The sequence below is a fragment of the Bos indicus genome, chromosome 8 (genome assembly GCF_029378745.1).
Source record: "Bos indicus isolate NIAB-ARS_2022 breed Sahiwal x Tharparkar chromosome 8, NIAB-ARS_B.indTharparkar_mat_pri_1.0, whole genome shotgun sequence".
Taxonomy (NCBI): Eukaryota; Metazoa; Chordata; class Mammalia; order Artiodactyla; family Bovidae; genus Bos; species Bos indicus.
In genome coordinates this window covers 59211025-59234320 of record NC_091767.1, presented here as the reverse complement: position 1 = coordinate 59234320, position 23296 = coordinate 59211025, and the positions used below count along the sequence as shown (strand labels likewise).

General features: G+C 47.3%; 2 protein-coding genes across 2 annotated transcripts; one reads left to right on the top strand and one right to left on the bottom strand.

Annotated features, from left to right (window-relative positions):
* The first annotated feature begins 277 nt into the window (after nt 1-277).
* VCP (valosin containing protein) lies at nt 278-15012 on the top strand. The gene is made up of 17 exons (XM_019966123.2): nt 278-566; nt 4337-4448; nt 4634-4806; nt 5888-6030; nt 6602-6732; nt 7410-7541; nt 8849-8951; nt 9573-9706; nt 9785-9920; nt 10303-10415; nt 10835-10999; nt 11090-11212; nt 11460-11672; nt 11869-12177; nt 12452-12607; nt 14040-14194; nt 14346-15012. Exons 1-17 carry the CDS (start codon nt 550-552, stop codon nt 14449-14451), a joined length of 2421 nt encoding a protein of 806 aa, XP_019821682.1. The 5' UTR covers nt 278-549; the 3' UTR covers nt 14452-15012.
* A 3572-nt stretch (nt 15013-18584) lies between these two features.
* Nucleotides 18585-22823, bottom strand: SPATA31G1 (SPATA31 subfamily G member 1). The gene is made up of 2 exons (XM_070794714.1): nt 22564-22823; nt 18585-22177 (listed from the first exon to the last, which is right to left on the bottom strand). The coding sequence occupies exons 1-2, from the start codon at nt 22792-22794 to the stop codon at nt 18716-18718; spliced, it is 3693 nt and encodes a 1230-aa protein (XP_070650815.1). The 5' UTR covers nt 22795-22823; the 3' UTR covers nt 18585-18715.
* Between the last annotated feature and the right edge of the window lie 473 nt (nt 22824-23296).

Genomic DNA, 23296 nt, shown 5'->3' with positions numbered 1-23296 from the left:
GGGATAAAGGCTCTCCTTTCGCCAGTCGATCTGGCCCTGTTCTTTTCGTTGATTGGTCGGAAATCCCAATCCGTCGAGGAAGCGAAGCGTTGCGGCCAATTGACGTGGCGTTACTAGGCGTGTTGCGCCCCTGAGGCGGGAGCCAGGCCACAAACGAATTTCCTGATTGGCTCCGGTCCGCGGGTTGCTGGGGAGAGGCACGGAGAGGCGGGCGGGAGTCGCCAGGGCAGACGCTGATTGGCTGGGGTGAGAGCACCTCTCCTTCCGATGATTCGGCTCTTCTCCGCTCAGTCTTAGCGAAGCGTCTGCAGCCGTCGTTTGAGTCGTCGCCGCCGCTACCCCCCTCGCGGATCAGGCGCTAGCGTCGCCCGCCCGCTCGTCCACCGCCCTAGTGCCGCTGGGAGGAAACGAGAGGGAGGCCTGCGGGTTTGTCGCCGCCACTCGCCCCCCCTCCGGGAGAGCCGAGTCCCGGCCCAGTCGGTCGCCTGCCACCCCTCAGAGCCGTTACCCGCGGTCCGCCACAGCCGCCGGCTGGGAGAAGCGCGCGCCATGGCCTCCGGAGCTGAGTGAGTGTGTGCGCGCGCCCGTCCGCCCCTTGTGGGTGCGCGCACCGGGAGACCCACCGCCCTGGGTAGGCCCAGCCGGGCCTGGCTGTGGGCGCGTCTTGGAGGTGGAGACAGGGAACGAGGGAGAGGGAAGAAGAGGAAGGGGGCGAATGAGGAGCCGCGGACCCCACCGGGCCCAGCTGCGCACCCGCGCGCCCCCTAGGCGGGGCTTGCGTTGGGCCTGGGTCGGGGCCTGGGCCAGATCGTGCTGTGTCATGCAGGCCCGGGCCGGCCTGATTGGCTCCTTTGGAAGGGCCGTCCCGACCTAGTGAGTTCTGCGGGCTCACACTGACGGCGCAGAGCCCCGGGGCCTTGCGGCGCCCACCTGCGATCTGATCTGCCACCCGCTTTGGGCCTTTGGTCCCAGGAGAGCGCAGGCCCCGCGGCGGGCCCAACGCCCTAACTGGGCCCGGTGGGCGTGGACTTTGAGCCACGTGAAGGCCTTAGCCCGGAGACCGAGGCGGAGGCCGGAGCTGGGAAAGGCCTGGGAGCTCAGGGAAGCTCACGAAAGCCCTTTTAGAGCTGAGTTGGCGTGGCCAGTAGTTAAAGACCTGAGTGGTGAGAGGCTGTTGAGGAGAGGGCGGGCCCAGCCGTTCGGTTCTGGCCGCCTTCATATTAATAATACTTGAGGCCTGTTATTCATACGAGAAGGCTTTCGTCAGTTTTCCTTGATGTTGTGAAATGGGATTCTTTAGGTTCTTGATAAAATTCAAATCTCAGGTCGTTTTTTGTCGGCCTTTCTAGATTTCAGTCTTTGTGGTGTGAAGGTTAGAGTTCCCTTAAACTCACACATTCCTTTCCCTAAGCAGCAGTGTTGAGAAATCCTGGGCCCTCTGCTCAGGAAAGCATCAGATAAAACCTGACCACCTCTGCCCATTTTAGAATCAAGGGCTTTAGATACTAGGAGTATAAGGGGAGACACTGCCATCCTGTGGAAACCCTTCTATGCAAATCACTTTACTGACTTGAGAGTTTAGGTGGGGTTTTTTTTTTTTTTTGAGACGTGTTCCCTTTTTTCAAGTTTCTGAATTGAGATGAAGTATTACTCAGGTGCCTATTTAAAAGAACTACTTAATAATTAAAGTAGTCTCTTAGTCTTTAGTTGCCAAGACTGAAAGTAAAAATCCAGAATTCTTGAAACCTGGCATCATAAGAGTTTCTGATCTCTATGTCATTTTGATGACTCTTAACCTGAACTCTGTCCAAGTCTCCTGTGGCCCGTTGGGGTTCTGAAAAGGGCCTGAATCATGCCGAAGACCAGGAGGATGTCCCCCAAAACAGTTCTTCAGGACTGTTGGCCGGGGATCAAACTGAATTCCATCATGTAGAGATTACTTCCTTTGATCTCAGTAGATAGATGTGGAATTAAAGGTCTTTTAAGAGCATCCCACTCTTCTCCAGTGCCAGGGTCAGGAATGTAGGCCGAATGGAGATTTTCCTAGAATGCAGCTTTGGGGTTAAAATACAAAGTGATGGCTAGAGGCTCCTGATACTTTATTTTTGTCTAGCCCTAGTCCTATACATCAGACAGGAAGATGGGCAGCCCTTGAAGGATACTTTGATGCATAGGAGAGAGGGAGAATTGATGGATTTAAATTGCCCTCTCATATTGACCATGGTTGCTTTCCAGGATGTTTATCAGCATTGGAAGAGTATGCCTCTGCAGCATTGTGATCACCACCTTTGGGTTAAAAAGTTAGTCACTCAGTTGTGTCCGACTGTTTGTGACCCCATGGACTGTAGCCCACCAGGCTCCTCTGTCCGTAGAATTCTCCAGGCAAGAATACTGGATTGGGTTGCCATTTCCTTCTCCAGGGGATTTTTGGGTTGGGGGAGGCAAATTTAAGCTAAGAAAACTCCACTCTTGGAAATTAAAGGGAATGAATAAAGATCCAGGCTATGTGAGAGGGTCAGCAGAAAACTTACAACATTTTTAGATGAGTGGGATTTGTGTAATATTACTTTTGAATGTATTAGGACCAAAAGATGTAAAAAAAATCCTGTTAACTTCCTAGCTGTTATTCTAGAATACAGACATCTTTTTTTCTTGCAAATTGTGAAGATATTTCCAGTAGGAATACTATTTTGTCTTTTGTTGGCTGATAATTCCCAGATCCTAGAACAGTGCCTGGTGTATTTATGGAATTCTCCAGGCAAGAATACTGGAGTGGGTAGCCAGTCCCTTCTCCAGGGGATCTTCCCAACCCAGGGATCAAACCCAGGTCTCCCACATTGCAGGTAGGTTCTTTATCATCTGAGCCACCAGGGAAAAACATAATATATGCGTGCATGCTAAATTGTTTCAATCATGTCCAACTCTGTGCAACCCTATGGACCATAGTCTGCCAAACTCCTCTGTCCATGGAATTCTTCAGGCAAGAATACTGAAGAGTACGTGGCCATGTCCTCCTCCAGGGGATCTTCCTGACCCAGAGATCAAACCCGAGTCTCCTGCATCAGCAGACAGATTCTGACCCCTAGTGCCAGGAAGCTCACACACACACACAGACACACCCCTTGTTAATTTGTTGAGTGAAGAAATAATCCATGGGAAATGTTTCTTTTTATTTATTCCCTGGTGTTTTCCATTGTCTGGCCTCCTTATTTGGGTTAATGCCCATGTTTTCCTGAGCCTTACTAAGAGAAGGTAAGACCTTCTCTTTAAAGGGAGAGCCCGCAGAGAAATTGGTGTTGGGAAGTGGTTTAGGTAGTTTATTTAGATAGTTTATTTAGGTAGTTTAAACTGAGTTCAGACTCAGGCAACCTTGATTTAGACAAGAGGGATTTGGATTTGTCCCATGTCTCAGCATTTCTTGGTTTTAACTTTGAACCAACTCCATGGAGTTGTGTGTCTTTGCAGAGATAACCTTGAAACTCCATTTGAGCTTGAGCTTCTCTCTGGTGAAGATTCCAGATCTGATAGTGTTTTGTGTTCGCTTTTTTCAAATATAATGGTCTTTATGCTTTGCATTCCTGTGGTGTACAGAATGCTCTGGCGTTCAGCAGGTTTAGCCAGTAGAAAGGGTAATTCTAATGATTCTTCTTCATAGTTTCCAGGCTTACTTTGTGGGGCTTGGGGCCTCTCCAAGCCCCATGGGAGGTTGTCTTACTTACTGTAGGAAGGTCAGCAAAGAAAGAGCTTGCGCTGTGTTCTGCAATGCTAATCATACTAAACGTCAGATACCATATGCCAGACATTCATATATCACTTAAGACAGTCCATTTTGCATTCAACATCTCACTATTTTAAGATAGTAATCCTCTGTGATGAGTGCTACTGTAGTCCCCATTTTATATCAGCCTCCAGAGAGGTCAAATCACTTGCCCAAGATCACAGCTAAGTGGCAGGGTTGGAATTCAGACCCAACAGGTCTGACTGCAGAGCCCCTTCTCTTAATCACTATTCTGTACTGTCTAAGACTATTTCCATTTCTCTAATTACTGCTCAGCCTCCACTTTTATTTTGTTTTCTTAGTTTCCTGACCCTAGGCAAGATCACCTGGGGTCTTACAGCTGGGATACCAGTACTCGGAATACCAAGAGTTGCTGAAACAGGAATTGTAATATGTACTTGATAAGCATTCTTGATCTTGGCTTACTTTCTCTTTATTTGAGCTCTGTGTGGGGACAACTTCATCAATGTACTATTTCTTTCCCAAGTATGAGTTTTAGAGACTGGTGGGGACGTTCCTGGAATTTGTTTTGGAACTGACTTCTTTTTCTCTTTCTAGTTCAAAAGGCGATGATTTATCAACAGCCATTCTTAAACAGAAAAACCGTCCCAATCGGTTAATTGTTGATGAAGCCATCAATGAGGACAACAGTGTGGTATCCTTGTCCCAGGTAAGTTGGGTCCACAGTCCAATCTTTGCTTATTGCACTTAACCTGAGGGCTTTTCCCAGGTTTCTTTTCTCATTTTTCTTGCAGTGACCACAGATAGAATGGGGTTTACTGGGAATCCCAACCTCCAGGGCTGCTGCTTATCCCCTGGCCCAGTGACCCAAAGGCCTTAACCTTCTTTCCTCAGCCCAAGATGGATGAACTGCAGTTGTTCCGAGGTGACACAGTGTTGCTGAAAGGAAAGAAGAGGCGGGAAGCTGTGTGCATTGTGCTTTCTGATGACACATGTTCTGATGAGAAGATTCGAATGAATAGAGTTGTTCGGAATAACCTTCGCGTACACCTGGGGGATGTTATCAGGTGTGTGTGGAGTTCTTGGCCCCTCAGGGATGGGAGGCCAGAGACTGCCTGCTTTACAGGCAGTACCCCCATAAAGGCCTTGGCAACTGCAGATACTGGGAGCTTGCAGGCCATGGGAAGACTTAGGTTTCTAGGTTGTCTTTAGGTTTTGGGTCTGCCTCTGGGACTTCAAAATCTGCCTCTTCATGACCCTTGGGACAGGTTGGCATTTCTTGACTTTCTTGGTACCTTTATTTTTTTCTACCAGGGGTCACACCATAGACCTTGGTTTAGGATGCCATTTGAGGGCTGTATCTGCCAAATAAGCTTATAGCCTTGCATTGATGGCTTTTGTCGGGGCTAGAATGAGATGGGAGTATGGGCATGGAAGGTGGACTCGTAGCAGGTTTGTATAAAGATCCAAGCTAATCGAGGTGAGAGGCATAGTTTGAGCCAGGCCTTGGATAGTTCCAGTCTGAGTGATTAGACTTTAGGCAAGAGGTTTCTCCATCTTGAAGTCATCACTGGCCACTGCTACCCAACCATCTTGTCACCTGGCCAGGAACATCTCAGGTTTCTGATTCTTTTGGGGGGATTCTAGGTTTTATGGAGCCTTCTTCCTGAAAGTGCTTAGTCACTTTCTCAAGGTGCTCTGACCATCTGACCAAGATGATTTTTTCACTTGTATTTCTCTGACCCTGACACTTGTCAGACTAAGGTCCCCTTTTGTAATGTTGGGTTACCAGTAGTAACCAGAATGGGTTATCCTTGGATATGTCTCATTGAAGACCTTCCCTCTTGTGTCTTCGTGGGGATTCCAGATGTGTGGGTCTTTCTTTTGCCTCATTGATTGGGAGTGGGCAATCCCAGCAGCTTCTTCTAGAGGCTCCCCCTTCTGTCACTCTACCCTGCGTATGACCTGTTCTGCTTGGCTGTTGCTTTGCCTTCACTCCCACCCTACCCTCTTGCCTCTCTTCACCTAAAGCCATCCCTGCCTTTTCTCTTTGGCTCGCCATCAGCTCTCTGTGCCAGGCCCTTTTGGATACCCAGAGCCTGGGGCTGCAGTGTGGTTGGTAATGTGGAGTCTGCTTGTCATTCTCAGTATCCAGCCATGCCCTGATGTGAAGTACGGCAAACGCATCCATGTACTACCCATCGATGACACAGTGGAAGGCATCACTGGCAATCTCTTTGAGGTTTACCTTAAGCCATACTTCCTGGAAGCTTATCGACCCATCCGGAAAGGTGAGAAATAATTCTAAGGACTGAACTCAAGGGCTATTGTTGTAGGGATACCCAAAAGTAAACCTTGGTCCATCTTTGTCTATTCTCATACATGTATGCATACATACACATTCCGCACATGTGTACTCTCTCCTTCCCTGCTTCCTTGCACTTCCCCTTTTTCCCATTCCCACTGCTTGTTCTAGTACAGTAAGCTATCTTCTCTTGTATCTCTGAAGGAAGAGGTGGGCAATTTGGGGTGTATCACAGTCCACAGTGTATTTAATACTTAGCACAGTTCTGCTGGTGGTGGTGGTTGTGCAAGCTTGGGTTATCTATACCTCAGAAGTCAAAAATCTTATGGGCTTCTTCCTGGCACATCAGGTTTTATTCACTGTCTTTTGAGGGGCAGAGAGACTTTTCACAATTTCGTTTTCTCTTTTTGCCTGATGCTTAATGATGCTGGATGGGAAGGAGAAAGGACAGTATCTAGTGAACTTGGCATTCTAGATCCCAGGTTCTGATGGGGAATTCTTAGCTTGGTCTGGTGATAGATAACCTCTGACTGCTCTTGTGCTGATTGCTCTCACAGGAGACATTTTCCTTGTCCGGGGTGGGATGCGTGCTGTAGAGTTCAAAGTAGTGGAGACAGATCCCAGTCCTTATTGCATTGTTGCACCAGACACAGTGATCCACTGTGAAGGGGAGCCAATCAAACGAGAGGTGAGTTCTCTTCCTGATCCCAGTATCCCACTTTGTGAGTGCTCAGCAGGGCAGTAGTGTGGTAGTTCCAAAGAATCCTCAGGCTTGATGGTTAAGCTACTTCCCAGAGGTGGAAAGCATGGCTATTCATTTCTGGACCTAGGTATTTTTTAGAAGTATCTGATATCAATAATCTTTAAAATCTAGATTGAGCCTAATGAGTCAAGTGGTTGAAATGATTTTTGAAGAAGTGATGCTAATGATGACATCCAGACCCCTGCCCATTTCCCACACTTTCTAGCTTCAGGTCTTAGGGGAACCCACTGCAATAAGACTAAGGACAATGTAATGAGGAAAGGCTATGCTAGAAATCTTTGCCATGGAATAAATAAACAAATATAAAGTAAAAGCAAAGATTGGAAATTCCCTGGCAGTCCAGTCATTAGGACTCTGCACTCTTACTGCTTAGGGTGCAGGTTTGATCCCTTTTGGGGAACTAAGATCCCACAAGCTGCGCAGCATGGCCATATAAATAAAGAAATTCTTGCCCTGGGGTTTTTTGAATTGTTCTTTGAGGCATGATCCCCTTAGAGGAGAATCTTCTCATACAGCAGATTCTCTATACCACCTTCAGAGAAACTCACCTTCTGCTGATCGCAGCATTCTTACCTTCTTTTCTTTTTCTCTTCCATCTTCAGGATGAGGAAGAGTCCTTGAATGAAGTGGGCTACGATGACATTGGTGGCTGCAGGAAACAATTAGCTCAGATAAAGGAGATGGTGGAGTTGCCCTTGAGACATCCTGCCCTCTTTAAGGCCATTGGTGTGAAGGTGAGTATTTTGGGCTCTGTTAGCCCAGAATACTTGTGGTGATTAACAACAACTCACTGTCTATCTGTGTTTCATATCTGTTTTCAGATATGTTTTCATATCTGTGTTTCATCATTGCCTTGGATTCGAGAGGAAGTACTATATTCAGGTTTATAAAACACTCTAAATTCGTTAAAGCTACTAATGGTCTAGAACAGAGTAGGCCATTTAAGTTCTCTGTTGAATTTTTTTTTCTTAATTACAGCCTTCAAAATGTAAAGACCATTCTTATCTAATGGGCCCTATAAATGGATCTAATGAACCCAATAAATACATAAATAGTCTGTTTTAAATATTTATTATTTAAAGTCTCACCATAGTTGCCAGCTTGTCTAGAATGTGTGTGTGTGAAGTCGCTCAGTCATGTCCAACTCTTTGCGACCCCGTGAACTGTAGCCTGCCAGGCTCCTCTGTCCATGGGATTCTCTAGGCAAGAGTACTGCAGTGGGTTGCCATTTCCTTTTCCAGGGGATCTTCCCAACCCAGGGATCGAACCCTGGTCTCCTGCATTGCAGGCAGACGCTTTATCCTCTGAGCCACCAGGGAAGCCAAGTGTTGCCCAATAGCAGTAAAGGAAATTTGCAGTGTTAAGGATCCTGAGTCCAGAATATTTGAGAACTGCTGGTCTAAAATGTAACATCTCAATTGTTCCTGTATCATAGGACACCCTGAAGATGAAGTTTCTATCTATCCCTTTCCCTAATATACGTTGTGTAAATAAATTTATCTTTTCTGGGGGTACTTTTCCATATCCTTCCAGTGGATGAAGCCAGAGAAAAGACAACTTCAAAGAGGAAAACTTGTGGCTGTTGGTAGGGGAAGGCATTCCCACATGATAATAAATCCTGGAGGGTTGTGATTATAGCAGTGAGTGAGCCTCTGGCCAACAGTCTTCAATGGTTGAGCTAGTCCTTGGCTCTTACCTGTCTAAAGTCATGCCCTTGGCCTAATGCCCTCTTACTTTTCCTAGATCCAAGATCTTCAGACTCACTCACACTAAGAGTTTCTTAGTGTGGTTTCTCTGCTCTCTGTCTCCTATTTTTTCATAAGTATTGTCAGCTTTCTGGCATTATTATCTCTGCTGCAAAGAGGAGTGAGTATGGTCTGAAGTAAAGTGTCTTCCTAGCAACTGCTGTTTGAGGGCTCATTCCGAGTTGAGCTCTAATTCTCATCCTGTTTAAATAGAGTCCTTCTTAGGCCATTTTAGGGTACCTGGGGTTTGGAGAAGATGAGAGTCTGAACCTAATCAACCCTCTACTGGTCCTCAGCCTCCTCGGGGAATCCTGCTCTATGGACCTCCTGGGACTGGGAAGACCTTGATTGCTCGAGCTGTGGCAAATGAGACTGGCGCCTTCTTCTTTTTGATCAATGGTAGGAGACTTGGTTCACTTTGTGTTTGGTTGGACTCCACTCTGAGCTAAGCATGACCCAGTCTCATGAGCAGGAGAAATCATGGACATGCTTATTTGTATACATAGCCTCATGTATACTTCAGTGTTTGTATTCTAAAGTCCATTGCAGACAGATAAAGAGCAACAGGAGGGTATGCTATTCTGGTGTCCCTTGATTTATCCTACCTTGAGAAAGAGCGTTAACAGGCTGAAGACATTAAAGAGGAGTGCTTACTTATTTGAGAGGGTTTGGGGAAAGACTGGCTGAGATCAACTATCTCTTTGAGAATGATATTTCACTGGTAGAGGTCCAACCGGTGCTCCTTCTGCTCTGGTCAGAGGTCCCACAGCATCTGCTGTCACCATCTTCATACCTTTCAGCTCAACTGAGATAAGTGTATTGAGCCCCTTGACTTCCTTTTATCCTGGCTTGGTGGCCACCCTGGGATAATTGTTGGTAGGGGCTGTGAGAAAGTAGGCAGATGTTACCACATTCTCACCCAGGACCTGTCTCTGAGCTAGACAGACAAGATATCTGAATACTTTTTGAGATTGAGGAAGGATGTATTTTTGTCACTTCATGCATTCTACTTGCTTTCAGGTCCTGAGATCATGAGCAAGTTGGCCGGTGAGTCTGAGAGCAACCTTCGTAAAGCCTTTGAAGAGGCTGAGAAGAATGCTCCTGCTATTATTTTCATTGATGAATTGGATGCCATTGCTCCCAAAAGAGAGAAAGTAGGAACTTAACCAAGGGGATAGTAGGGTTTTAAAAGGTCCTGACTTCACTTCTGACCGGACATTTTGTCCTGACAGACCCATGGGGAGGTGGAGCGGCGTATTGTATCACAGTTGTTGACCCTCATGGATGGCCTAAAGCAGAGAGCACATGTCATTGTTATGGCAGCAACCAACAGACCCAACAGCATTGACCCAGCCCTACGGCGATTTGGTAAGGACCCCAAATAACTCTTTTTGCTGTCTTTGCTCACGTGGAGATTATGTCTCCAGTGGGCTTAATCCTGTTGATCCCATATCTGTCCTTCATCTAAGTCACCTAATCCTGAGGATTTCTTTTTTTTTTTTTTTGAGGATTTCATGAAGCCCTTTGCAGTTAGGTAAAGAGTAAGGTCCTTTCTTTCCCTTATTCCTTGTCATGTCCAGGGTAACCACCCATCCTGGTTTGCCTGAGACTGAGGGATTTCCCAAGATATGGGGCTTTCAGTGCTAACACCAGACATTTCCTGGTCACAGTGTAATGGTTGGACGCCTTAGGCCTGGGCCCTTCTTCCCTATGCACCAGAAATGATCCCTGTCTATGCATCATATCACAGGTCGCTTTGACAGAGAGGTGGATATTGGAATCCCTGACGCTACAGGACGCTTGGAAATTCTTCAGATCCACACCAAGAACATGAAGCTGGCAGATGATGTGGACCTTGAACAGGTGGCATGTTGATGAGGGCTGGCCAAAAGTTCAGATGTCTTGTTTCCATACAGTTGAAGGGAACTGACTAGGGACAGAAGCTTCAGATGGGAGGCGATTGATTTTAATTCCTGGGCAGGGAAAGGGAAGTGATCTGAGATTGAATCCAGGAAACTAGGGTTGGCATTTTTCTTGGTTTACAGTGAATTAGGGTGAACCAGAATATTGGGGGCAGCTTTATTTCTAGGCCCCAAGTGCAGGCTTGAATACTTAAAGTCCAGCTAATGAAAGGGCTGCTGGTATGTGTTTAGGGAAATGGAGGACCCAGAGATAGGAGTCAGAGGAAGAGGGCAGGGTTCTGTTATCTAAGGCAGAATAGAGACATCTAAGCTAGGTCTCATTCTCAGAGACAGGAGAGTAAGTAGATCTTCTCTCTGCAGGTAGCCAATGAGACTCATGGGCATGTGGGAGCTGACTTAGCAGCCCTGTGCTCTGAGGCTGCTCTGCAAGCCATCCGTAAGAAGATGGACCTCATTGACCTAGAAGACGAGACCATTGATGCTGAGGTCATGAACTCCCTGGCAGTTACTATGGATGACTTCCGAGTAAGGGCCGCTCTCCCTTTCAGGTACATGCACATGCACTTTGAACTCTTTCCTGGCAATTCTCATCCCCAATTTTTCTTCCCTTTTTAGTGGGCCCTGAGCCAGAGCAACCCATCAGCACTGCGGGAAACTGTGGTAGAGGTGCCACAAGTGACCTGGGAGGACATTGGGGGCTTGGAGGATGTCAAACGTGAGCTTCAGGAGCTGGTCCAGGTAGGATGCTTGGTCCAGGGTGGGTCACTGTCTCAGCACATTGTCATTGAGCTGGTGGTATTGGGGTGTTGGCATATTGATTGCAGAAATTATGAGCATGATTCAGGAACCTGCTGTTCTGAGGTTGGAAGCACCAAGAAGCCTGTCGCCTTACACCATGAGATGGTGTGGGAGGATGCTTCTGTTAGGTTGAGTTTCTCTCAAACTGGGGGAGATATCCCCAAATCGTCTTTCTTTTTCCTCCTAGTATCCTGTGGAGCACCCAGACAAATTCCTCAAGTTTGGCATGACACCCTCCAAGGGAGTACTGTTCTATGGACCTCCTGGCTGTGGGAAAACCTTGCTGGCCAAAGCCATTGCTAATGAGTGCCAGGCCAACTTCATCTCCATCAAGGGTCCTGAGCTGCTCACCATGTGGTTTGGAGAGTCTGAGGCCAACGTGAGGGAAATCTTCGACAAGGTGAGCTACAAGTGCCTGGGCTATCAATTCACTTGCTTGAGAACAAGTTAGGGGTAGAGGCTGTTCTTTGGGAGATTAAGACCATCCCATTCTGGCAGCTCAGTTAGGGCAGTGAAGGTCACTTTATTTTCCATTTTTTCTCAGGTCTGAGGGACCCAGTTGTGCTAATGCTCAAGTCCATCTGTCCCTCTCACAGGCACGCCAAGCTGCCCCCTGTGTACTGTTCTTTGATGAGCTGGATTCGATTGCCAAGGCCCGTGGTGGCAACATTGGAGATGGTGGTGGGGCTGCCGACCGAGTCATCAACCAGATCCTGACAGAAATGGATGGCATGTCCACAAAGAAAAATGTATTTATCATTGGCGCTACCAACCGACCTGACATCATTGATCCTGCCATCCTGCGACCTGGCCGCCTTGATCAGCTCATCTATATCCCGCTTCCCGATGAGAAGTCCCGTGTTGCCATTCTCAAGGCCAACCTGCGCAAGTCCCCAGTTGCCAAGGCAGGTGCAAGGTCTTGGGTCACAGGGTCATGAATCTGCAGGCTGTGCGGAATGCTCCTTGGTTCCTGGACAAGGTTCCATTGGGGATTCCTGGGGTTATGGTTGAAAAGGAAGGATGGAAAATTTGAGGGTATTAAGATGATCTAGAATAAGGAATAAAACTGGTGGCAGAGATGGAACAAAGTGGAATTGGAAGTGCTTTGGTGGCTCAAAGATCAGTGTATCTCAGGGGAAAAGAGGCTAAAAGCTAAGGTAGCTCTGTTGCTTCTTTTAGGATGTGGATTTAGAGTTCCTGGCTAAAATGACTAATGGCTTCTCTGGAGCTGACTTGACCGAGATTTGCCAACGTGCTTGCAAGTTGGCCATTCGTGAATCGATCGAGAGTGAAATTAGGCGAGAACGGGAGCGGCAAACCAACCCGTCAGCAATGGTGAGTCTGCATCCTTAACCCAGATGTGCCCATCGTAGGGAGCCAGGGGACAGTCTCCACAGTGCCCTAGAGTGTAAGGTTTTGGAAAGTTCATCTATCAGATGTTTAGCATGCCATGGAAGAGAAAATGCTAAGTAGATAACCATGTCAATCAGGAATTACAAAGGCTGAGAAGAAATGAGCATAGAAACAAATAGAGCAGGGCTGAGAAGCTAGGATCTATGGACCTATTCCTGGTGTTTCATGGACCCCCTAATTCAGGGGGTTAGGCTGCCACAGGGATGAGATGGTGCAACAATGTAAGAGGAAGAAGACTGAAAGCTGAGCCATCAGGATACCTAAATGGTGTGAAAACCAAAGGAGGAGCGAAGACAACATCTGGTAGAGAAGAGTGTCACGGTTAACAGGGAGAGTCAATGCAAATCACAAAAGTGTAAGAAAAGTGTAAGTGTAATTCAAATGGAGAATTTGATATGTATGTGTTATAAGCTCAATAAAGATGGGGACTCTTGTTCTCTCACTTGTTTCCTTCTGTATCAGGGCACAGTGTTGGAAACTGACTTAATGAGCAAATAAGTAATTGGCTTTCTTTACCATTGGTGATGTTTCTTTCCCTCTTATAAAAGCTTATAAACTACAGTGATCCAAAGTCACAACAGTTGAGTGGCTTCTTAGTAGAAGAGATAGGGTGTGAGCCTGGGCTATAAAGAGAATCGAGGTTGGGTAGAAGAAGTAAGTCACCCAAGTAGATTGGTTGAGGAATAGAACTGCAGGAATTGGGAGAACCTGGATACATTAAAGAGGTTGTGTGTTACTGGAAGTGAGGCCTGTTGGTAAGGTGTAATTCAGTTGTGATAAGCACTGAGAGCCATTGACATTTTCTTTTTGAAAATAAAGGCTTATGGGGTATAATTTACATTTTGTAAAATTCACTATTTTTAGTATACTGTTTCCATGCTTTTTAACAAGTATGTTTTAAGTTCTGTAACTGCTACCACAGTTGAGATGGACAAATTTCTGTCATCCCAAAAAGTTCCCTTATGCCACCTTTTCCCCTTTCTTTGGCTGCAACGTGTGGATTCTTAGTTTCCCGATCAGAGATCAAACCCATGCCCCCTGCACTGGATGCTCAGAGTGTCAACTCCTGGACTGCCAGGGAAATCCCTCTCATGTCACTTTAATCAGCTTTTTATTCCCATCATAAGCTCTTGGTAGTGAAATCTGTCCCTACAGTTTTACCATTTCCAGAATACATTGGCAGGTTTTTAAGCAAGGCAGTGACTCAGTTTTAGGAATATTGGCCTGGCAGCATATTCAAGTTGGATAGCAGAGGCCCAATCTGCTGCTGCAATAATGGGGTCAGGAAGGCTAAGGAAGGAATCCAGGCAGAGCCTTAACCAGCCCTGGTGGTCTGTGTTTACCCATCCTACAGGAAGTAGAAGAGGATGATCCAGTGCCTGAGATCCGCCGAGATCACTTTGAGGAAGCTATGCGCTTTGCCCGCCGTTCTGTCAGTGATAATGACATCCGGAAGTATGAAATGTTTGCTCAGACCCTTCAGCAGAGTCGAGGCTTTGGCAGCTTCAGGTAACTAGGTTTCAGTGGGCTATTTTTAAGTCATCTTGGGGAACTATACAACCAAGGTAGTGGGAGCCCTAAGGATGCTAGAAGGGGTAATTGTGAAAATCATACACAAGCCCTATCCTAACCCTCTTTTTTGCCTCTGCTCTTAATACAGATTCCCTTCAGGAAACCAGGGTGGAGCTGGCCCCAGTCAGGGCAGTGGCGGTGGCACAGGTGGCAGTGTGTACACAGAAGATAATGATGATGACCTGTATGGCTAAGTGGTGGTGGCCAGAAAGCAGTGAGCTGGCCTGGCTGGACCTTGTTCCCTGAGGGTGGGGGCGCTCGCCCAGGAGGGACCAGGCGTGCGCCCACAGCCTGCTCCATTCCTCAGTCTGAACAGTTCAGCTACAGTCAGACTCTGGACAGGGGGTTACTGTTGCAAAAAAAAAAATTTAATACAAAAGCGATAAAATAAAAGCGATTTTCATTTGGGAGGCAGAGAGTGAATTACCAACAAGGAATTGGGCCTGGGGCCTATACCATTTCTGCTGTAGTTTAGAGCAGTGCAGGAGGAACCTCTGTGGGTGTGAACAAAGGCATTATCACCAGTCCCCACAGCAAAGCATCTGCACTTCACTCAATGCTGCCCAAGCCCTCCCTTTCCCCTACCCAACCTGGGCAGGAGGGTGAAGGGCTGCAGTTGCTGGGTGTTTATATAGAGAGTAGGTTGATTTTTATTTTACATGCTTTTGAGTTAATGTTGGAAAACTAATCACAAGCAGTTTCTAAACCAAAAACGACATATTGTAAAAGGACAATAAACGTTGGGTCAAAATGGAGCCTGAGTCCTGGCCCCTGTGCCTGCTTCTTTCCTGGGAAGGGCCTTGGGCTGCTCCTCACTGCCAAGGCACTCTTCCAAATGTGAAATACTAGAAGTGAGGTTGCACCCTCTTCCCCTCCTGATTAACATTGGTGTACTGCTACCTTGCCCAGTGTCTGTGGTTTCACTGGATAGGACTGCAGTGGAGGGCAGGGTGCAGCCTGATGGAACTTCAGAAGTGGTGAATGTGGCATCCTCTACCTATATTTGATGGGGATGGTGAGACTAGGCCTGTAGAGTCCCCTTTTCCTGACCAAGGCTGGGTTGGGGTATAGTCTCTGGAGATGGATGTTCTCTTGATGCATCTAGAAATTTTCATATATTCATGTTCTGGTTGAGGATCACTTACAATTATGTCCACCTTTATGTAATTTGTATTATAAAAACATAGCTTTTTTTCTAATATAAAATTCTAGTTTTGGATGTGTTTCTTTCTAAACTAAACATCCTCCCCTGCTCCTAGTTTTTCAGATGATTGCTTGCATAGTTTTGTCTAGGTATAGTGTGTCTTCTTTGTTCAACATGTACCAGCGTAATCACTTAGTATTTCTGGGATCGGTATCATGATGCCTTACTGAAGAGGAGTATGATGCAGAGAAAATAACCTGCTGAATCAAGCTAGTCATTCTAGTATTTACACCAGCCTCCAGTTTGACGTTTATAGGTAGGTAATCTGCAAGGACTCAAGATAGTTACGTAGACTGATTAAATTGGGGCATCTTGAACTCATGTGCTATGAAATAGATATTCTTACACTTTTGTGATTTGCATTGACTCTCCCTGTTAACCGTAACACTTTTCTCTACCAGATGTTGTCTTCGCTCCTCCTTTGGTTTTCACACCATTTAGGTATCCTGATGGCTCAGCTTTCAGTCTTCTTACTCTTACATTGTTGCACCATCTCATCCCTGTGGCAGCCTAACCTCAGTGAGACCAAAGGCAGGGTCTTCTGGAGAAAAGACATTTGATACCTCTGCATCAAGCTGTGGGAAGAGCGCGGATGGCAAGATCCCACAAAATACGTGAAGGGTACTAATAATACGTTACAGAAATTTATGTTAGAATGATTGTTTTGTACTCACTTATAACACACAGTATACCTATAGGGAAGGTGGTTGGAACTCTATAGACTCTTTAGGAAAAAACAAGAGCAGACTTGTGAGAGGCCTGGTTTTGCTTCTGACATGTGTGCTCATAGCAGTGTAGCATCAAACAGGCACTTAGCTCTTCTGGGGTCTCAAGATTTCTTTATCAAGTCTGATAAAATGATTGATGGTGCTTCGTAAACTGTAGAAGGCAGTGTGAGGGATGGTTTATTGTCAACATGCACCTGCAGAATTCTGTATAAACCAGTAGGTGAACTGTAAAGCAAGTCCCTCTTTTTCCCCACAAGTTTCTCAGGAAGAAATTGGAATGAGTCTTATAGCAGATCAAGTTCTATGATTAGAAGATGGGTTTCTAATCAAGAATATGGCATCAAATTAGATCATAGAGGACCAACAGTTTACCACAGAGGCAAAAGCAAAGATGGAACTTCTCTGCGACCCCATGGACAGCAGCCCACCAGGCTCCCCCGTCCCTGGGATTCTCCAGGCAAGAACACTGGCGTGGGTTGCCATTTCCTTCTCCAACGCGTGGAAGTGAAGCTACTCAGTTGTGTCCGACTCTAAGTGACCCCATGGACTGCAGCCTACCAGGCTCCTCTATCCATGGGATTTTCCAAGCAAGAGTACTGGAGTGGGGTGCCATTGCCTTCTCCACTCAGTTCCATGACCAGGGATCAAACCTGGGCTCCCACAGTGAAAGCACTGAGGCCTATCCACGGGACCACCAGGGATTTCCTGATAAATCACTTAAAAAAAAAAAACTTGGGGAATTTCCTGGTGGCCCAGTGGTTAGGCTTTGGTGCGTTTACTGCTGTGGGCCTGGGTTTGATCCCTGATTGAGGAACTAAGATCTGCAACATGCCCCACCCCCCCCACCCCCAAAAAATTGCAAGATAGTCATCTTTTTTTTTGAGGATAAAGGAGGAATCAAGGATGGCAGGCGTCTGGCTTTGTATTGGGGTGGACGTACACCCTTCAATAGGAACGCACGCATTGAAAGAAAAGATTAAAGGGAAAAAGAGTAGGTTTTAGACAAGTTGAATATGCAACAATACCAGTAAGTGGTTAGATATGCAGACCTGAAGCCTAGAGATGGTTTAAAAATGACCCGTGTTTTGAAATACAGCACCTAATGGGATGGGGTGAAGAAAATTTTTTAATGCTGTTGATAAAATTGGACATCTTTTTGCAGGGCTGGGGGAATCAGATTCCCTCCATTCCCTACTCAAAAGTTACATTAATAATCTAAATGTACATCTGTGGAAATTCCTTGGTGGTCCAGTGATTAGGATTGCACCCTTTCCCCTGAGGAGGGCACAGGTTTGATCTCTAGTTGGGGAACTAAAATTGCACATGCAAGGCACAGCCATAAGTAAACAAGTAAACAAGTATACGTCCATGAAAGTGCTAGAATAAAGTGTTTTAGAAGCCATAAAGAAAAATGGTAGATTTAAACTCTGGCATGGTAAAAATCACCTTAAAATTAGAAAATAAGCTACATAAATTGGGAGAAAATATTTGCAGCAAATGTAACAGGTTGAATGAATATCTGTGATAGGCAGGATAATGCCATTCTGGACCCGGCGTGCCCCCCACCCCCAATGTCCACATCCTAATCCTTGGCACCTATGAATGTTATGCTATATGGCCAAAGAAAGTTGCAAATGGCATTAAGGTTGCTAAGCAACTGACTCTAAGATGGGAAAAGTATCTTGGATTGTCAGGATGGGCCCAATTTAATTAAAAGTATCCTTAAAAGTGGGAGAGGGAAGAAAAAGTGACATAATAGGAAAAGTTAACTTTCTTTTGCTAGCTTTGAAGATGGAGGAGGAGGGCCAATAGCTGAGAAATGAGGGCAGCCTCTAGAAGCTGGGAAAGACAAGGAATGAACCCTACCCAGTGCCCACAAAGAAATATGGCCCTACCAACCTCTTGATTTTAGCCCTGTGAGACATATATCAGACTTAACGAACTTTGTGTTGTGGTAATTTGTTATGGCAGCAGTAGAAAAGTAATAACAGTATTACAAACTGCAATCAAAAAATGGGTATACGATATGATAGAAAAGGGATAAACTTTTGTGACCTTGGGATGCATGAGCTAAACCTGAGAAAGAGAGCAGAGGGCTGACAAGAACTGGCTAGAAAGATAGATAGATTTGTGGATCAAGTAAAGAAGGCGATCATGCCTAGGACCAATAACAGCTGCCTAGCCTCAGATCAGTTGTGCTCCTGTGTTTATTTTTCTTCTGTTGACTTCATGGAGAGTTTTTCTCAAGGGCAACACTGGGCTGTGCTTTCCTGGCCTTAACAGTCTCACCCTGTAGAGGACTCCAGGTTGATCATATGTGAATAGCTAGAAAAGAAAGTTAAGCCTATAGAATCCCAAGCTCTCTACATGTGGGACCCTGATCCTGAGGATGTAACAGCTGCAGCAGCATAGGGAATTGACATTCCCAGTACCCAAGACTCCAAAAAAAGACGTGAGTGGGACTTTTCTAGTTCAGCTAGTTTATTAGCATTTCCTTTGTCTCCCCGCCTCCCAACTGGTTGGGCTTCATTTCTTGGGATACTTATATTGGGTGCCAGTACTACCAGGCTTTCCTCTGCTGATGGATTTGGTGGGCATGGATCCATGGGTACCCAGAAACTTGGCTAATATCCTTTGGAGACTGCTGGTAAGGGGAGCGGGAGGTGAGGAGGAAAGATGCTTCCATGCCCAAGGGCAGGGCTTACAGTGCCTAGGGGACAGAATGTCAGGAGTTCCCAGCCTTGCCCCTCTCTGACCTTGGGAACTTAAATACTTGGAGTGAGGCTGGGGGTAGAAAGCAGTGTGTGGAGAGCACTGGTTGCTCTGCTGAGATCCTCGTGAAAGTCTACTGACAAGGTTCTCTGCTAATCTGGCCTGAGCTGGGTGGCTTTCCTCTGTAACTGTGAATGACCCCAAACTTGCATCTGCTTCTCCATAGTCTCCTCCTTTGGGTTTCCTGGGGCTGGCTCTCTTTTTGGCTGAAGATAGGGCTGAAGCTTTGTCTTGTCTCCTGCCTGAGGCTAGAACCACAGGGTTTGAGGGCTCTTCCTGGCCCAGGCAGTTCTCACCAGCCTCCATGTGAACACATGACTCTTGGGGTGAGATCTGGTACACTGTCTTTGCTTGCTTTCTTTGCTCTTTCCGAGACCCTTGTTCTGCCCTGCCAGACTTTTGTGTCTGAGGTTGGAAAGAGAAGTGGGAGTGATAACAGTAGGGGACCTGGACAGGCTGAGTCACTGTGCTCTGAGCTTTAGGGGGATGACAGCTTGAAGAGTGCGGCCACAGACTTGGGGGATGAGTCTGCTGTGGTGGGCAAGAAGAGAGTTTCCGGGTGGCTTGAGTTGTGGAGCTCAGGATAAGGGAGCTGCTGAATGACTGACTTGGAGATCTGGAAGCAGGGCTCTGCTGTAGTTTCTCCAGCCTGAGTTCCAGCTCCTTACTCCAGTGCCAGGGCCGGATCCCAGAGTAGGTGGGTACCTTTGGGATAGCCTCACCCTGGGAGGATGGAGTCTTTGTGTTAGCCCCTGTTAACAGCCCTCCCTTGGGTAGGCCAGGTTGGTTGGACTCAATCTTCAGAGCTTGAGCTTGGGCAGGAGGCCAGGGTATTGGCTGTAGGTGATCCACTGCTGGAGGGTTGGGGTCCTGGATGATCCCTCTGAGATGTTGCATATTCCTTCTCACAAACTCAAGGTCAATGTGTGGATCTGGTAGAAGAGCAGAGAACCTGGGAGTTGCAGCTGGGAGTTCAGTGGTCCTGCAGTTCTCTGTATGTTTCACTGTTTCCTCCTCAGGCTTATAGTCAGGTTTGTCTCCAATAGGCTCACTCGTGTGACACTTGGACACAGAGTTTGGGAGTGGGCTGGGGCTCCACACTGGGGACGCAGGAACCCAACAGATTTCTTTCTGCTCCACATCCCCCCAAATAGGCTTAGAGTCAGGCTGGACTCCCAAGGAGTTGGCTCCATGTGGGTCTTGGGGTAAGCTGCAGTCCGGGAGCTCTGAGGTCCGGGAGTCCTTTCTCCCTCCTAGGTCCCCACATCTAGCTTCAGATTCAAATGGGACTCCCATAGGGCTAGCTCTGAGGGAATCCAGTACAAGAACTGGGGGTGTGCTGAAGGCCAGAGATGGGGATTCAGAAGCCCAGGAATTCCTGGAGTGATCAGTGTCCTTCCATGCAGTTTCTGACCCAGTGAGGCCTCCCACAGGACTGATTCTGTGGTGTTCTAGAACAGGAGCAAGAGAGAGGCTGTGGCCAGGGGCTGGGGACTCTGAAGTCCAGAGGTTCTCTCTCTGCCTTATGGCCCCCCTCAAAGTGTTGGAGTCAGACAAGACTGCCTGGACACCTGTGCCTATGGACTCCAGAGAAGCTGAGGGGAAGCTGGGAGGTGAAACTGGGTCTGCAGAGACACAGAGATTTTCTTTACTCTCCATGCCCTTCCTTGGAGTCTCAGATTCTGAAGGAACACAAGTAGATCTGGTTCCATGGAGCCCTGGGTCAAGGTCAAAGGCTGGAGGCTCCGAGGCCCAAGATTTTGTTGAATTTTCTCTGTATCTCCACTGGGGCTCATATCCAGATGACTCTCCCAAGAGTCTGCCTCCCAGGAGTTCTGGCAGGGGATGTGGGGAAGGGCAGAGGGCTGACACTAGAGACCCAGAGGCCATAGGGTTAGCTCTGTGTCCCAAGGATCCCCAGAAATCCTTGGTTGCAGAAGGTCCTCCTTCAGGGCTGATTTCCTGGGCTTCTGACAGAGGGTCTAGAGGCTGGCAGGGGGCTGGCATTGGGGGCTGAAAGGCTTGAGTACTCTCTTTATGTCCTGTGGTTCCCCATTGAGTCTTATCTGCAGGTGGAACTCCCAGGGTGTTAGTTCCTTGAGGCTCTATCAAGGGGGCTACGGATTGGCAAGGGACCAAGATGGCAGGCTCAGGGATCTGAGGCTTCTCTCTTTGCCTCATGGTTTCCCAGAGGGCCTCAGATCCAGAAGGGCCTCCAAGAGGGCTGACTCCCTGGCATTCTGGCAGAGAAGCTTGGGTTAGGCTGGTAGCTGGCATTGCTGGCTCAGGGATTTTGGGGTCCTCCTTTTGCCCCATGGTCTGCCATGGGGCCTCAGACCTAGTTAGGGCTCCCAGGAGACTAGAGGGATTCTCTGCTAGGGAGGCAGAGAGTGAGTCTGGAAAGTGTTGTTGGAGACTAGGATCACATGGCACCTTCCACCAGACCTCAGATGAATAGAAGAGCTTGGAGGGTCTGGTTCTTTGAAAGTTAGGCTGTTGGTGCAGAGCTTGATCCCCGGAGACCCAAGGGATCTCTCTCTGCCGCGTAAGCCACTGTGTATTTGCTTCAGTGCCAGATAGGACTGTCTTACGGTCCATGGGAAAGGGGTTAAGATGAAGGGGAAGTGATGGGACAGGAGGGGAAGATGGAGAGGGAAGTTGTTGAGGATCAGAGGCCATCCTTTCCAGATCCTCTGTAGTATGGGCTTCCTGAGTGGGAAGTGGGGTTGGGAAGCCATACCAGGGAAGCAGCAATACTGGGGATCTAGGCAGGAAGGCAAGCTTGTTAAAGAAGACAGAAGGACTAACAGATAGCTTCAAGGGAGAAAGGCCACCTGAGCTCAGGAAGATGGCCTCCAAGGACTCACTATGCAGAGAGGGCAGACCCCAGAAGAACTGGCTTTTTCTCTCCTGTGGGCGGCTCCCTGATGTTGTCGTGTGCCTCACAGGCAGGTTGGTCAAGATCTGAAAGGTGGGAAAGGATCGGGGAGGGTTTGGGGCCTGTGTGAGTCCTTGCTCTAGTGTCCCTGGGGCCTTATGGAGGCCTTCAGAATTACAAGATGGCTGAGATGGGGCTGTAGTGACTTGCTCTCCAATAGGAGCTTCTTTAGGAAGAGAACATGTCTTCAGTGGATCCAGAAATGCCTCCTCTTCCTCCTCTGACTTCTGCTTCCACAGGTGATCAAGGAAAGCCACACGATACAGAAGTGGTAGGCCCTGGGGAGGGGAGAAAGATACAGTCAGGTGTGAAGGCTTTCCAGAGACACAGAGTGTGTATCATGAAGGCCTCAGTCTCTGGTCTACACCCAGAGTGGACAGTCACTCACTGGGGCCCACGTCTGGGGACAACAGTCCCTTACCCATCTGGTGTTAATGGCCATTACCCAGCCACATTTGAAGACCAGCATTTCCTTACATAACTCAACATCTAGGGTCAGTGAGCACTTACCTGGCTTCAAATGTTGTGTTAATGGTAAAACTCACCCGGCCTCACACTTAAGGCTTATGTGGTCACTTCTTTGGGCCCACATTGATGTCTATGACTCCTCCCCTGAACTCATGTGGTGAATCGTTTAACCCAGCTGCACTGCTGTGTCATTCACCTTGCCTCGCATCTTGTCCCCAGAGTACCAGGGCTGAAGCTGCTGCCATGTCCCAAGCTGCCACCACCTCTGGATCTGCCAAACCATGAACAAAAACAGTGTTATCAGATTCCCTGGACTCTGGAGGCAGCTGCTGCCACAGTGTCTGCAGGCTAGGGCATAGGTCAGCTGGTTCCAGAGAAGCCCCGCGACCCCCTCAGACCCACGCAGGTCCTCTGGCAGCCATTCCATTTTCCTCAGCCTAGTGGCAGTTTACCCTCCTGAGGTCATCACTGCATCACAGAACAAAGAACTCCCATCCCCCACATACCTAACAACAGTCTGTCTGAATTTAGGGCCAAAACATTGCCCCCACTAGACAACTCAAACTTCATTCAGTGAAACCTGAGTGATCCCCTTTTGTCTTGATTCCTAAGATCAGAATTACCTTCAGGCATTGTGGATGAGGACATGGATTCTAGCATCAAGCTGCCTTATTTAAATCCTAGCTCTGCCACTTCTTACCTGTGAAGTCTCAAAAGACTCAGTGCCTAAATTCTCTCACCTGTAAAATGGGGATAATATTATTACTTAGCACATAGAGTTGTTTTGAAGATTAAATGAAGAAAACATTTATATGCTTAGAGTAGTACATAGTATATGCTGTGTTAAAATTTTCTTTTGTTGCCATAAATGATCAATAACCAATCTAAAGTAAGATTAGAATAGAGAACAGTTTTATTTGAGTCAAGCT

Bases quoted from the DNA above. Each gene is read 5' to 3' on its own strand.
- VCP (XM_019966123.2), top strand. The intron at 4,449-4,633 runs GTAAGTTGGGTC...TTCTTTCCTCAG, and splicing joins GTGTGGTATCCTTGTCCCAG to CCCAAGATGGATGAACTGCA. The intron at 12,608-14,039 runs GTGAGTCTGCAT...CCCATCCTACAG, and splicing joins AAACCAACCCGTCAGCAATG to GAAGTAGAAGAGGATGATCC.
- SPATA31G1 (XM_070794714.1), bottom strand. From the start codon at position 22,794: ATGGAATGGCTGCCAGAGGACCTGCGTGGGTCTGAGGGGGTCGCGGGG. The intron at 22,178-22,563 runs GTGAATGACACA...TCCCCTCCCCAG, and splicing joins GGGACAAGATGCGAGGCAAG to GGCCTACCACTTCTGTATCG.